The sequence below is a fragment of the Galeopterus variegatus genome, unplaced genomic scaffold, assembly GCF_000696425.1.
Source record: "Galeopterus variegatus unplaced genomic scaffold, G_variegatus-3.0.2 Scaffold462, whole genome shotgun sequence".
Classification (NCBI taxonomy): domain Eukaryota; kingdom Metazoa; phylum Chordata; class Mammalia; order Dermoptera; family Cynocephalidae; genus Galeopterus; species Galeopterus variegatus.
The window spans coordinates 427,099-443,703 of record NW_007726573.1 but is presented as its reverse complement, the minus strand read 5'-3'; the positions used below and the strand labels follow the sequence as shown (position 1 = coordinate 443,703).

The 16,605-nt window shown below is 36.2% G+C and overlaps 1 protein-coding gene across 2 annotated transcripts in view; it reads right to left on the bottom strand.

The window, feature by feature from the left end:
* Window positions 1–2,871: 2,871 nt before the first annotated feature.
* Window positions 2,872–16,605, bottom strand: part of LARS (leucyl-tRNA synthetase) — a 60,315-nt gene continuing 46,581 nt past the window's right edge. Inside the window, exons 29-32 of one of the 2 annotated variants that reach the window (XM_008569074.1) lie at window positions 15,202–15,306; window positions 13,633–13,728; window positions 9,496–9,628; window positions 2,872–4,787 (exon numbers count right to left, since the gene is read on the bottom strand). In XM_008569074.1, the coding sequence (XP_008567296.1) occupies window positions 4,582–4,787; window positions 9,496–9,628; window positions 13,633–13,728; window positions 15,202–15,306 (540 nt within the window). In that variant the 3' untranslated portion in view covers window positions 2,872–4,581. The remainder of the gene's footprint in view (window positions 4,788–9,495; window positions 9,629–13,632; window positions 13,729–15,201; window positions 15,307–16,605) is intronic. The other variant, XM_008569075.1, reaches the window with a different exon arrangement.

The following is a 16,605-nucleotide window of genomic DNA, read 5'->3' as shown; positions in this document are numbered from 1 at the left end:
TTTTTTAAAAAAAAAAAAAAAAAAAAAAAGAAATGCTCCAAGATCGATGGGTAGGCATCAAAAGACATAAGAGCCAGCTTGAATCCACTAGTTAATGAAGGAAACAAGGACATTCAAAGAATGGTAACAGTAATGAATAGTACCAGCATATGAAAAAAAGGATCCACAGCAATTTGTAAAAATGATGAAAAAAAAAAAACTGGAAGCAAAGAGACCTTTTCTTTACAGAAGAATAATACCTAATAAACATAGGAGAAATAATAATTTTATCATCTTTTAAGAACTCACCATATTACAACTGCCAATGTAATAACTGACAGAAAAATTACCCACGAATGCTAGCACTTGGCAGAAGTTTGCTAGTAAACAGGCATCTTATCCATTTGGGCTGTTATAACAAAACACCCTAGATTCAGTAATTTATAAATAGAAATTTACTGCTCACAGTTCTGGAGGCTGGGAAGTCCAAGATCAAGGCACCAGCAGAATCTACGTCTGGTGAAGGCCCATTCCTCATAGATGGTGCCTTCTAGGTTTCCTCACATGGCAGAAGAGCAAAAAGGCTGCCTTAAGCCTCTTTTATAAGGGCACTAATCCCATTCATGGGGAAGTAGCCTCATAATCTAATCAGCTCCCAAAGTACCCATTACCATGGGGGTTAGGTTTCAACATGAATTTTGGCAGGGACAAAAACGTTCAGACCATAGCAACAAGATATTCACTAAGTCTCAAAATATCACCTCACAGACTACTTATTAATTATCAAAGGGAAGAGGATATCTTTTCAATGGAGAAATATGAAGACACCAATTTAACCAAGTGATTAAACTCATCATCACCAACAATGGGACAAACTCACAATGTATTAATTCCGTTATGATGCATTATGAAATATAACCTATGTAGTATTCTTGTCGAGACTTTCAAATCTGATTCTAACCCTGAGAAAACAGACAAATCCAGATTATGAGCCATCCTACAAACAACTGGCTTGAAGTACTCAAAATTGTTCCCCTCATGAAAGACCAAAAAGGAAAAGAATAGGAAGCAGAGAAACTGTCCTAGTTTAAAGGTCAACAGATACGACCACACAATGTAATGCTTGATCTTTGATTGGATCCTTGAGGGTTTAAAAAAAAAAAGTTATCACTGATGAAATATTGGGGAAATTTTATTACTCCAATTTTATTAGGAAAGCTTATTTCCTAATATTATTGTATCATGTTAAACTTTTGGGGCATAATAATGAGATTGTGATTATACAGGGGAATGTCCTAGTTCTTAGGAGCTACATGCTGAAGTACTGAAAGATGAAGTGTCATGGTGTCTATAACTTACTGTCAAATGATTCAGAATTTTTAAAAAGTAAATTCTAAATGCAGTGAGGTATCGTGGATAGCATCCTGTAATAGTAAAATGACATTAGTAGAAAAACTGGTGAAATTTGAATAAAGTCTATAGTTTACTTAATAGTAATGTACCAATGTTAATTTCTTAGTTTTCACAACTGAACCAAGGTTACATAAGACGTTAAAAGGGGAAACTCGGGCCGGCCCAGTGGCGCACTGCTACAGTGCGCCACTTGGGAGCACGGTGGCGCTCCCGCCAAGGGTTCGGATCTCACATGCAGACTGGTTCCCGCTCACTGGCTGAGCGAGGTGTGGGAGCAACACCGAGGGTTGCGATCCCGTTGCCGGTCCCGGTCTGGTACAGGCGTGACACTGAAGGTTGCGATCTGTTGCCGGACACGAAAAAAAAAAAAAGACAAAAAATAAAAGGGGAAACTGGGTGAAAGGTGTACAGGAACTCTCTGTACTATAAATGCAACTTTTCCGTAAATAAAAAATATATATATATGAATAATTGGTAAATCTAGGTAACAGGTATATGAACGTTTATTGGCCAATTCTTTCAGATTTTCTGTAGGCTTAAAATTTGTTGAAATAGGGCTGGCCCGGTGGCGCACTGGATAAGTGCGCCGCTTGGGAAGCGCGGCGGCGCTCCCGCCCGAGGGTTCCGCCGCTTGGGAAGCGCGGTGGCGCTCCCGCCCGAGGGTTCGGATCCCACATACAGACCGGTTCCCGCTCACTGGCTGAGCGAGGCGCGGGAGCAGCACCGAGGGTTGCAATCCCGTTGCCGGTCCCCGGTCCGGTATGGGGGCAACACTGAGGGTTGCGATCCGTTGCCGGACACGGAAAAAAAAAAAAAAAAAAAAAAAAAAAAAAAAAAAAAAAAAATTTCTTGAAATAAAGTGTTAAACAAAACAATAAGGATATAGATTTGAACAACTCAATTTGCAACACTAACCTAATGGACATATACAGAATTCTACAACTGCAGAATACACATTCTTTTTAAGCTCACATGGAACATTTATAAAAACTGACCATATATGGTGCCATAAAGCTTAACTCTAGTGACAGGGAGAAGGCAGAAGGCAAGCTTCTGCAGTGCTGGCATTTTGCAATTTCCTGACTGGTTGATGATTACACAGGTGCTTGTTTTATTGATAAATTCTTTTGTTGGGAGGAGAGAATTCATTTTTGTGTGTGTATATTACATACATTTTGTTATTCACTTTTTGTTTGGGAACATTATATTTCACAACTTAAAAACAGTTAAAATTCTTTAGGAAGGCACTAACATACTACCAAATAGGTCCACTGAAGACTGTTTTTCCTTCAGCATTTCAACTAATTGCTGTTTCTTCAGTTGAGTATCAGATGAAGTAATGGGCTTATGCTTAGAGGCCTTCTAAACTTATGCATCTTTAAACACAAGAAGCGTACTCAGCCTAGCAAGAAAAGCTCATTCTAAGAGAGACACACAGGAATTGAGACTGAGGAAAGAGGACCCATGAATCCCAACTCACAAAGGTTCATAGGTTCATTTAATAAAATGGGCACAATCACTCACAGAATTAAAAAAAATTTTTTTTTTGACCAAGCACAAATCATTTACTTTGCCTAAGTTACACATAAGTAGGTTTGTGTTTAGGCATCAGGACACACTACTTGATTTGAGGAGCAACTAATGCTACGCAGATTGAACAGTAGCAAAAGAATCTAAAGGAGTGCAAATAAAAAAAAAATTGCCCAAAGAAACCAATACAAAGAACATTACTATCACCTACAATAATTTTATGCCAAAATACCCTGGTACATTATTCTTATTCTTCATCATCACTGGTCACATTAATGAAGGCTTACTACTTGCCAGGCACTGTGATCTTCCTAGATCAATTTGTCTAAGCATTTCACAACAAGCCTACAAAGTAGGTACCATTATTAGTTCATTTTATAGATGAAAAAAATGAGGCTCTAAGTAATTGACCAAGATCATCCAAGTAGCAGATGGAAGAACTAGAAATCTAACCTAGCTACTCTGAGTTCAGAGCATGTAATCTTACCCCACTGTACTATATATTGCCTGCCCCTAGCAGATAAATGATGGTTTTCACTTGACGATTTCTAAAGGATCTTTCAGTTCTAACATTCTACGATTTGCTTCGATAAATTTATGATAAAGAATTGATCTAGGCCTAGTAATTTTGAATCGTAGAGAGCAAAATAAGGAAATTCAATAAAATCTGTTTACACGACCTCAAATTTAGAATTCAGTTCCCTTCCTAAGTTGCCAATGGGGAAAGCAAAAAAAAATTCAGATTCCATAGGTTTACAAAGTTGGTCTTTTCCCATATTGACCCCATTAAAAATAGAAATGTTCTTCTCCTTTGCTAGTCAATGCCTTACATTTTTTTCCTCATATGAAGGCAGATGGCACAGACAATATCAAAAGACATTCCCGTAAGAATAAAAGAATAAATCTGCAATACAGTTAGCATAATCTTTAAATACTATTGAACTCAAGACAAATTTGGTAAATGTAGATTTTTAGGGAAAAAAAATTCTCTTTTAAAATTCCTAAATTTAGTGTAGATGAACTAAACTGCTTATAAACCATTGATATTAGCCTTGAAAAAACATTACTGGTTGTTAATTGAATATATTAAAGCTTTAAAACATCTTATAAAATGCAAGACCTATTTGTTCTTCATAAAAAATACTTAATAATCATAGTCAAGTCAAAATATTCTCACTTGCTCTTTTAAGTCATCATGAGAGTTCCTTTCTTAAAAAAACAGAACTAGATGTCTAATTCACTATTTTTTCTTTTTAAAGAAGAAATGCAGCTAATGCCATAAATGGATGTACTATAGAAAGCTGTTACATACTCCTTAGCCTTCATAAACAGTATAAAGTACACCTCATAAAAGAAGCATACTGACACTTTTGTGTTAATCTTAAAAACTAGAAGCTTCTGAGAAATAGCAATAATTTGTTTAAAAAAAAAAAAAAAAAAAAAAGCATGGGACAAACCATTTCTCTTAGAGGCCCAAAGAAGGGGGAAAAGATTTATTAGGTCAAGGAATCAAAGATGACTTGGTATGATTATGATTACATGCAGAATGTGATGGTTAGAAATGAAATCTATTTAGGTCCAGCTAAGGTTCTCATAGCCGGTCAGTAAACACAATCAGAATGGTAGTATCCCTAGAAACCAGGATAAATCTCCATGAATTTAATGAACCAGATAGATAATTGTATCGCCAATATCTGCCCGCAGCCCATTTTCAGTGAGATGAATTTTCTTGCTCATGAGATCCACGTGGAAAACAGCATGCTCAGAAATGGGGGTCTTCTCAGTGTGCTCTTTTCCCAGGACAGGAACTCGCCGAGGCCCCAACAGTGGATCATCAAATCTCATCAGTTTCACTTTGGAAAGGTCTACAGCAAAAGAGATTATTAATGTGAGCATTTAATTACAGTCACTGACTCAAACCCATGAATGAGTCTGATAATTCACATTTTTAACATACTGGTTCTATATCTAAACAAAAATATTTTCATCAGGTTATTAAATAGGACCCAATCTCAGGAGCAAAGCTAAATATCTAACAAATCTTCATCCCCTTTTAGCTTTTACCCAAATCAAAAACTGTCAGAGATTCTGTATAACACATCTCCCAGAATTATAAACTAAGAGGGAAAAATAACTGAGTGTATTTTTGAGCATTATCCTATATGATCTCTCAAATCTCTTTTTATGTGCTTCAATTAAGCATTCTTCAGAATATTGAAAAGTTTAAAATTTACTTCTTTGTTGTTCTGCTTCCTGGAATATATTAAACCTGCAAAAATTGTAGCTTTTCTTGGAGATACTTTTGGAGAAATAATTACTCCTCTAAGGAGCAGCATTACCAGTTTCTTGTTTCACTCAAAAGATGAAAGTGTTTGTATTAACAAGTTGGTGAGAGACAAGGAAAGAAGGGTTGGGCAAAGGGAAAGGGCCCAGCTTTTAAAATTTTGAGCTTTGGGCCGGCCCGGTGGCGCAAGTGCGCCGCTTGGGAGCGCGGCAGCGCTCCCACCGAGGGTTCGGATCCCATGTGGTGACCGGTTCCCGCTCACTGGCTGAGCGCGGTGCGGGTGCAACACTGAGGGTTGTGATCCCGTTGCCGGTCCCCGGTACGGGCGCGACACTGAAGGTTGTGATCCCGTCACCAGTCAGTAAAAAGAGACAAAAAGGAAAAAAAATAAAATAATAAAAAAAATAAAATTTTGAGCTTTAAGATAAGCTCCAATACCTACCCTGCCTGTTGAGCTTTAAGATAAGCTCCAATACCTACCCTGCCTGAGATTTTCCTGATCTGCTCTTATGAAAATTAATAAGATGGCTCCAAGCAAAAAAAAAAAAAGCACTTGTCCCTTGAACTAATTTATGATCCAACAATTCTGCCAACAACTGAGCCTTAAACTTTAGCAATTCTGAGACTTCCCACCATCAAATGGTTTTATTTCATGTGGTGGAAAAACACCATAAATGACTTCATAATGCTGATTCTGGGTTTATATCTCATTCTAAGTGTAGTATGGCTAGTTATGCATAACCTGATCCACAAAAATAGAAGATATTTTCTAAATTACTTCCCACCCTTTCTAAAACAGATCGCTGGGTGGTCCGTGAGCTACACTCCCTTCTGTTGCCTTGAGAGTACAAAGCTTAGCATGAGAGAAATAAGAGATAAAAGGAGACATTAATGCAGTTGGCAGCTATGCCAGGCATATAAGTTATCCAGGCATTTTCACTTTGGGAAACAAAGACTGAAGAACTGCAAGTTTAGAGAAGGGATCTTGGAGCTTATAGAGCAATTACTTGCAACTACCATGAAAGCAAATCCTGCCTCAGAGTCTTTGGAGAGTCTTTGCAGAGACCATATACAATCTATTCCCAAACATAGCACATGAGCCCTGAAATTAAAATGAGAAAGGAGCAAGCACATCTTCAAGACAGCCATGACCTTATTTTGGGGAAGAATACAATTCATTTTAATAGCTATTGCAATTCAACTTGCACATTATGGGTACCAAATATTTTGCTATGGAAGCAGTGACAAGTTCTTCCAGCAGATTTTATGCATAAGGCCTTTTACTGCAGATCTGCACCCCATGCCCACCTCATCTCTCTCTCTGAAACAGACCTCCCTCATCATTCCAAGCAATTCTGAATCAAACTATTTCAAAAAAACCTTAATATCAATCAGGCTTCTAAGTTACAAAACACATTTGCTTTGATGTTTTCTCCATGTAGTTCATTACTGCCAATAAATTCTTGGAGCCTTCTTAGTGGTTCTACTCTTTTCTTATCCCAGACCTCACTTATCATTGAAAATGTTGAAATTAGAGTTTGCAACTACACAAGTTTTAAGGCCCTTAGAGAAAAGATGAGAGTGATTCAAAGTCCCTAGGGACTGATAATGTGAAATGGAGCCTTTCACCTCCAAGTTATTAGTTCATATGTGGCATGGGTTGTGAGTGACTTAAAGTCATTATCAACAAATAGTTGCTCGGTGGCCTTTATGAAGTAAAATGATGCTTTTAGTCCAGTTCCTCCTGGACCTAGATCATAATCATTCACAATACAATTGACACTAATTAAATGACTTGCTGGCTATTGCAGCAGATAAACCAAGAACTATGCTATTGAACTTAACTCCTTTTTATCTCATATAGTCAATATTCATAACCCCCTTAGATATCAAAGCATACTGAGGGCTTTTGGAAAACTATAAAGGTTAGATGTCTTCCTTAGACACTTTTAGGAATATCAATTTCAAACTGCACCTAAAGTTGCTATTTTAGAAAATTTACAAAGCGACAAACACTAAACTTAAAACATTTTATGATAATATTATTCATAGGTAGTATGACAAAAGAGATAAGAATTATGCCAGAGGCTCAGTGAGAAAAGACATGAGATAGAAAACAAATTTTAGTACAATTGTGAAGAACCTAGTCAGTGCTATATCTCAGTTAACTTTAAAGGGAGGCAGATTTAACATTATATAATACAATTTTCAATATAGGAATACAACCTCTCATGTATACAAACTTATATAACACTATCCAGTGGGTCCACACAAATATCTATTTTCTTCATTGTAGTGTTCTTCAAGACTAAGAGTTCTTCCTACTAAAAAATCTTCTCACGACTGAATATATGCAATACAAAACAACCAAATGGCGAGTCACAAATGGCTTCCTACATGTTCATATTTCCAAATTTTCAAGTTCTGCTTCTTGTGGCCTATAGGTTCTCAGCATGGAGCTATCAGTGTATGGTACTTAGTTTATTGAAGGAACATGATAAATGTCTATAACATGGATGAACCTTGAAGACATTTTGTTAAGTGAAATAAGCTAGACACAAAAGGACGAATATTTTATGATTCCAGGTATTTGAGGTACCTAGAATAGTAGCTAAGGGGAGGTAGAATGGGGAGTTATTCTTTAATGGGTACAGGATTTCAGTCTGTAATGATGACTAAGTTCGACAGACAGACGGTGGTGATGGCTGCACAACAATGTGAATGTACTTACTGCCACTAAACTGTAAACTTAAAAATGACTACAATGGTAAATGTTATGTTATATATATATCTTACCACAATTAAAAAATGTCTCTAAATAAAATCTCTAACCCTAGTATATTGCTAGTGATGATGCTCTGTATACAGTGAAACAAGTAATTGGTGTTTCCCTCCTCCTAGAACACACTTTCCCCTTACCTTCACATTTATAATTTTCAAGGCCCCATCTACAGAATATTTTCTCCATAAACCCATCCCTGATCAGCACAGCTAGGAATAATCAATCTCACATTCCTCTGTGCTGTGCATTTTATCTGTACCTTTCTTATTGCACTCAGCAGTTTCTCCATAGATTATGATATGTGCTTCAATAGCTAAGTCTCCTACCCTTCATTAGATGTATGTAGTTCCTAATGAATAGTACTTTGTGAATTCCCCAAACCCCCAGTACATACATAGGAGTGTCTATATACACACTTGTCTCTACTACACTACACATGGTAGTCTCTCAATAAATGTCCACAGAAGGGAGATGAATAATTTCAAGAGAACACAAAATAATAGGTAGAATGAATTCCAAAGAGCTATTTCAAAATGTGTTCTAGTTTAATGGAATATTACTACCCTGTATATAGTTCCATAAATTAGGTCACTGTCTGGGATTTACAAATCTTTTCAGAAAACTTTTATACTAATGGAAAGCGGCCCAATTAACTTTTGGTTACTATCAAAAAGAGAAGAGATAATGCAAAATAGAGAATCTCAACATTAATTTGTGCTCATAATTCAGAAGAAAAACACACAGACATATTCCTTTCACACTCTGTTCAGCCTAGGACCTGGCTGGGTGATGAAAAAAGAAGCCATAAATTATTACACTGTATCAAATCACAGAAGTGTAAACTTAATCTTGGTAAGAAATTAAGATTATTTACATATTTTGCCTGGAGGCACATCGTTTACAAGAAAGAATATGAACTTTGGAGTCAAACAACCTGAATTTGAATTACAGCTCCAGGATTTACTAGCTGAATGAACTTTGCAAGTTATTTAGCCTTTCTAAGCCTCCATTTCATCATCTGTCAAAGGGGAATAATAGTACCCTCTACCTTATAGGGTTGTAAAAGTATTAAACAGCTAATACATAGCAGACACTTAATAACTTTTACTCTGTTTCTCTTCCTTCCCCAGGAACAGACCCAGCTGGGCAGATTAGTTTAGAATGTTATGGGTATGTGTTCCTTAATTCCAAATATCTCTGAAAGACAGAAACCGCTGGTTAAAATTTGAAAGCTAAACAGAGTCTTGGAAAAATATCTAATTCAGTGTCCTCATTTTACTAAAACATAAATCAGTTCATAGCGTAAGTGGCAAGGCAAAGTCATGAAGCTACCTAGCCACAGAGTCCCAAACAGAATATAGATTTCCTGACTCTGGGCCCAATACTCTTTCCACAATATTACACAGCTGTCCCTAATCAAGCCATTTACTTTTCTTTCTCCCCTCTGCTTAGAAATCATCAAATCCACAAGCTACTGCCAAGTGAGAGATTCAAGGAAACCATTTACCTTTGATTCCTCGATCAATTTTCATTAAACGCCTGATTATGGAATCACAGTTATCTCCCTGCCTGATTTCGATTTTGGTTGAGAAATGGCCATTGGATGGCTGGGGATTCAGTAGGGAAACTGACACACCAGGCTAGAAAAATAAAGAGAAAATAACTGTTAGAGGAAATCAAACTTGAATATTGCTGAGTAAGGGGGAACCTCTGCTACATTTTTAATGCTCAATGAAAGACAGATCTAATTCTGGTATTCTAAAATCATGACCAAGGCATACTCAAATATGAAAGAAAAGCTCTACAAGCTCATGCTTATGACCAAATGCCTAGGTAAAAATGACTACAACTACATATATCAATACTGATGATGGATAATAACAAAAATTACATTTTCTTTTCCACAACCTTCATCATTCATCGAATTTCTACTATGTGTCTGGCACTGTGCTATATGCACTTTACAGACATTAGTTCTATATCCTGAAAGGCAGTTCCTTCGGATCTATTTTTACAAATTAGAAGCTAAGAACCAGAAAGATTAAGAAATTAACCCAAGATCACATAGCTAGTAGGTGGCAGGGCCAGGATTAAACTCAATTCTAGGCCATACTACCTCCTACATTATAGAAGCAATATAGTCAAGGACCTTGTTTTTTATTTTAAATGGAAAAAAGTCAACTGAGTCCTGTGAAAGACAAATACACAGTATCTCAATGGAATACTTGAAAGTGGCTTGAAATAAATATATTTGTATAGGGAACACTATTTCATATACAGGCATACCTCGGAGATACTATAGGTTTAATTCCAGATGACTGCTATAAAGAGAGTTGCACAAATTTCTTGGTTTCCCAGTGCATTTAAAAATTATGTTTACACTATACTGTAGTCTATTAAGTGTGCAATAATAGCATTATGCCTAAAAAATATATATATATACCTTAATTTAAAAATATAGCTAAAAAATGCTAATGATTGTCTGAGCCTTCCTCAAGTCATAATCTTTTTGGTGGTGGAGGGTCTTGCCTTGATGTTGACGGCTGCTAAATGATCAGGGTAGTGGTTGCTAGAGGCTGGGTTGGCCATGGCAAAAACAACAGTGACGTTTGCAGCATCTGTTGATTCTGCCTTTCACAAAAGATTTCTGTGCAGTATGTGAAGCTGTTTAATAACATTTTACCCACAGTAAGCCTTCCTCTAAAATTGGAGTCAATCCTCTCAAACCCTGCTACTGTTTTATCAACTAAGTTTATGTAATATTCTAAATCCTTTGTTGTCATTGCAACAATGCTCATAGCATCTTTTCCAGAAGTAGATTCCATCTCAAGAAATAACTTTCTTTGCTCATCCATAAGAAGCAACTCCTCACCAGTTCAAGTTTTATCATGAGATTGCAAGCAATTCAGTCACACCTTCAGGCTCCACTTCTAATTCTAGTTTTCTTGCTATTTCTTCCACATCTATAGTTACTTCCTCTACTGAAGTCTTGAACCCCTCAAAATCATGTGAGGACTGGAATCAACTTCTTCCAAACTCCTATTAATGTTGACATTTTGACCTCTTCCCATTTTTTTTTTATTATTAAGTATATTCCAAGGTATTGTGGGGGCAGGGGAGGGGGAAAGGAGGACAGGGCTGGCCCATGGCTGGCTACTTAGCTGCCTGGTTGTGGTTGGGGTGGGGGCGGGGCCGAGGTGCTCAGCCCCAGTCACAGGACACTGGGGGCTTCTGACTCCAGCTCCAGCTCTTCCCATTATTCTTAAACGGTACCTAGAATGGTGAATCCTTTCCAGAAGGTTTTCAATTTACTTTGCTCGTATCTATCGGAGGAATCACTATCTATGGCAGCTAACACCTTATGAAATGTATTTCTTAAATAATAAGACTTGAAAGTCAAAAATAACTCCTTGATCCATGAGCTATAGAATGGATGTTGTTAGCAGGCATGAAAACAACATTAATCTCCTTGTCCATCTCCATCAGAGCTCTTGGGTGACCATGTGCATTGCCAATGAATAGCAATATCCTGAAAGGAATCATTTCTGCTGAGTGGTAAGTCTCAAAACTGGACTTAAAATATTCAGTAAACCATGCTGTAAACAGATGTGCTGTTATCCAGGCTTTGTTGTTCCATTTCCAGAGCACAGGCAGAGTAAATTTAACATAATTCTTAAGATCCATAGGATTTTTGTAATGGTAAATGAGCACTGGATTCAACTTAAAATCACCAGCTGCATTAGCTCCTAACGAGAGAGTCAACTTGTCCTTTGAAGCTTTGAACCCAGGCATTTACTTTTCTTCTCTAGCTATGAAAGTCCTAGATGGCATCTTCTTCCAACAGAAGGCTGTTTTATTTACATTGAAAAGCTGTTGTTTAGTGTAGCCACCATCATCAATTATCTTAGCTAGAACTTCTGGATAACTTGCTGCAACCTCTATCTACATCAGCACTTGCTGCTCCTTTCTTTAAACCTCATGAACCAACCAACCTCTGCTAGCATCAAACTTTTCTTCTGCAGCTTCCTCACCTTTCTTAGACTTCATAGAATTGAAGAGAGTTGGGGCCTTGCTCTGTATTAGGCTTTGGCTTAAGGGAATGTTTTAGCTGGTTTGATCTTCTACCCAGACCACTAAAACCTTCTCCATATCAGCAATAAGCATGTTTCACTTTCTAATTATTAGGGTACAAACTGGAGCAGAACTTTTAATTTCCTTCAATAATGTATCCTTTGCATTCACAACTTGGCTAACTGTTTGTCAAAAGAGGCCCAGCTTTCAGTATATCTCAGCTTTCAATGTGCCTTCCTCATTAAGCTTATTCATTTTGAGCTTTTGATTTAAAATGAGAGATGTGTGACTCTTCCTTTCACTTGAACACTTAGAAGCCATTGTAAAATTATTAATTTCAATATTGCTGTGTCTCAGGGAATAGGGAGGGCCAAGGAGAAAAAGAAAGATGGGGGAATGGCTGCTCAGTGGAGCAGTAAGAACACCCACAACATTTATAGATTAAGCTCATTGTCTTATTATGGGCATAGTTTGTGGGGCCCCAAAACGACAATAGGAACATGAAAGGTCACTGATCACAGATCACCATAACAAATATAACAATAATGAAGAAGTTTAAAGTACTGTGAGAATTACCAAAATGTGATGCAAAGACATGAAGCAAATACACACTGTTAGAAAAATTGTGCTGATAGACTACACAGGGTTGCCACAAACTTTCAATTTGTAAAACAATGCAGTATCTGAAAAGCACAATAAAGCTAAGTGCAATAAAGTGAAGAGCAATAAAATGAAGTATGCCTATACCTATATCAATTGCCCAAATAACTGTACTATTAAAAGCCACCAAATCTTAATGTAATGAAAATATTCATTGTATGATGATAAATTCAAGAGGTCTCCATGGTCATGATTACCTTACTCTTTCAAAATAGGCTTTTTCTGTTACCACAATTAATTGGTTTTCAATTAAATGTGGTAAAAGTAAGAATATATCTAAGTCCTCTGTTTATCAAGAAAAGTAGGGCATTTTATGGACTCTCAAAATTGCAGTCCACTGAACTTTGTCAAACGATGCCAATCTGAACGGATTCTTTGAAACTAAATAAATAGAATCTCTAAAACCTCCAAAACCTATCTCTTCACCAATAATGGTCAAAAAATCAGTGGGAAAAAAAAGCAATTCCAGCATAACCTAAGATGATGCATCAATCTGGTTTATATCTAAAACCAAAAAGCTTTGAATGACATTCAAACCAAGACTCATCTGAAGCCTAAAAGCTCCTTTTCATGCTTAAAAAGATCTTTCGTTTCAATTACCACTATATTTTTTTAATAAAAACCAGGTTTTGAATATCTTATTTTTATTTTTAAAACTCACAAATAACATCTGACACCATCCATAATAGTAAAGTAAGGAAAAAGTGAGTATTGCACCAACCAAGGAGTTAGGACACCTCAAATCCAATTTTTTCCATTTCTAACAAACCATGTCTCCTAGAAGAAACCAATCACTTAATTTCTCTGGACTTTACTTCCTTCCATCTTTAAAATGATGGGTTTAGATATAATGATCTCTAAGGTCTCTTCTAGCTCTAAAATGCAATGATTCAGTGAGATTCCTTCAACTTACTTCTGTTCTAAAAACATTAAGTGGTTTCCCAGGACAGCAGTCTTCCCTGACTTTATCTTCTGCTTCAGAGGCAAACTTGACTTCTATGTTTTCTAGCTAAATAGAGGGGGGAAAATGGAAATCATTAATATCCCTTAACATGACTGAAATTAATCACCATCTCATTTCACCAAGAGAAAAACTAGGTTCTCCACTTAACATGAAATGGTCTATGCAATTTTACTATTTTCCATATAAATGTTAAATGAAATCTGTAATCAGTTATTTAACACTCATTTTAGAAGCCTCATAGTATTGTTATTCATATAGTGTTTGCCATTTTCTATAATGAAATTTGGCACCTGTCTGTTGTATATGAGAAAACAGAAATCAGCATAAAAGGTTTCTGCTTAGACAAATAAAAGTTCAGAAATATATCATTTGAAAATAAAAGGCTCCCACTTAAATAAATGGGAGAAAAGCTCAGAAATGTAACATACTGCATATGCCTGAATGTAAGAAAACCCTAGGGTGTGGCCCCAATGTCCAAGTGAAAAGATCCAAGAAGAGTTTTTTAATACATAAATATATATGAACATTTAGAGATACACATAAAATAGATGTCTACTAATAATATTTATTAATTTCATTAACTCATTTAAAATAAAATGCTTACTTAGAAATAATTTTCTTCCATCTCCATATTTCATGAAATAATTTTATTCAAACTCTAAGCCTGTAATTTTTACATTAGTGTCGTTATGACTAGAACCATTTTTTGAGTCCTCTAACACAGTTTTCTACAGCAAATTATTTTTCCTTCTGCCTAAGTTGTCTGAGACAGCATATTTAGAATCTATATATAAAGTGACTGGAGCAGAAAGACAGGATGGGGAGAAACTTGCATATATATGAAAGCTATCGGCACTGTTCTAGTTCTTGGATTGGGTAAGTAGACTGGTGGATGTTCATTACATTATTAATTAAAAAAAACAAGGGCCGAACCCGTGGCTCACTCGGGAGAGTGTGGCGCTGGGAGCACAGCAGCACTCCCGCCGCGGGTTCGGATCCTATATAGGGATGGCCGCGTGATGAGCTCACTGGCTGAGCGCGGTGCGGCAGGTCACAGAAAGGACAAAAAAAAAAAAAAAAACAGGGCCAGGCATGGACCAATGACAATATATCATGAACCACAGGTTATAAATAATACAATTCTATGAATCCAAGGTCTGAAAGGCAGAAGGAAAAAGAAACAATTCAGAGTGCTCTATAACATGAGAGGCTCTGAAAGCATTTGAATAAGGTCTCTCCTCAATGTCTTAAGAGATAACTTGGGAGGAAGTGTGCAGACATGAACAGTTAGTCTTTTACGTACGGGATAAATGATAAATAAAACAACAGATCATTTTTTCTTCCTGTAACTTTTATACCCACCTGTTCTCTTTCTCTCCAAAAATATTTTTGACTTATATATTTGGCAAAAGTACTAAACATAGAAGATGAAGTTTATAAAAAGGTTTATTATAAAATAAAAGAACTGAGTATGGTTTGCTATAGTTGACTAGTTATTACAATCCCTGGCCCTCTTACCTCAAGGGAATTAGTCAGGTAGACTATATTCTCCATAAGCACTGCCTGTTCATCAAATTCCAACTGCAAATCCAGAACACGAGGCCCCATCTTCTCCAGATTTTCCTAATAGCCAAATTGGTTTTAAAAAACAAAATCACCTTAAGAATATGTTGAAAAGAATATATTTCCTCCAAAGCAATCATTCTTCTCCCAACTGATAAAATCTTTAAACTTCAATAGTTAAAGGAAATAGTTGGACTCATGGTTTCTCTTATCTATCTTTGCTTCTTAATGAAATTATTAGACTAGCTCAGAATAATTATCATTTAAAGTATGATAAGATTAAGGCAGTACTGAAAAGACTAGAAGGCACAAGGTCTTCAGATTTGTAAAATAAATATGGTTAACATTATTTATTTAGACTGACTTAATATGCAAGCCCAAAGAATTCATTCACTTTGAGACAAGATATCAAATGTGTAAAATACCTCTTCAGGTAATTAAAACAATATTAAATTTTCTAAGATACCACCTTGTTAAAGCTGTTTCAAAGAATAGTGAATTAATAACAACCAAACAAAAACTTCCTGAAGATACTTCTACAAAGTTTAAAGAAAAAAAGGAAAAGTCATACTATATGAGTGCTCAAATAATCCTACGGCATGCAAAAAACAATTTCTTATTCCAAATTTTCTTGAATATTAAATGTTTGCTGCTCAAAATGTAACCTTAGAGATCCAAGTTCATATGTACAGATTTAGCTAACTGTCTAGAACAGGATATACATACTTGAAAATGACCCGACATTATTTCTGCCATTCAGTGTTTTAGTTTACCACCCAAGTTCTGTTTCTTTTTCCATAAAAAAAGTGCTAGGCCATTTTCTTATTCCCAGATTATCAATCACTTTCAAAGTTTGCAAAACCATAAATTTGCCTGGCAAACGACCAATATTATTAAGAAAAAAAAAAAAATTACCACTTGAACAGTCTAACACTGGTTTTTCAAATTTAAATAAGATCCTAAAGAAGCCAACTCTTGAATCTAATATCATCATATATATAACTACCTTTCAAATTAGTTTCACTGGATTCTCCTAAAGCATGTCATCAAAATTAATTGCCTTTGCAACCACCAATGGGACATTTTGTTGGATACATATGTTAACAATGGATCTGGCATTATGACCAAAGGTACTAGCAATTACGGAACCAATGAACTATGGGCATACCAGCACAAATAATACAATTTGAGTGGTATAGGTCAACCCAGGATTCTAAATTATTTCTGAAATTTCAAATACCCTGAGCCTCAGATAGTGACTTTTGTCTAGAAGAATTAAAAGACTTTCCCCAAAATACCCATCTGTTCTAATATTGGAGAAGCCAAGAGTACTGGTCTCCATCAGGCATCTGCAGCCAA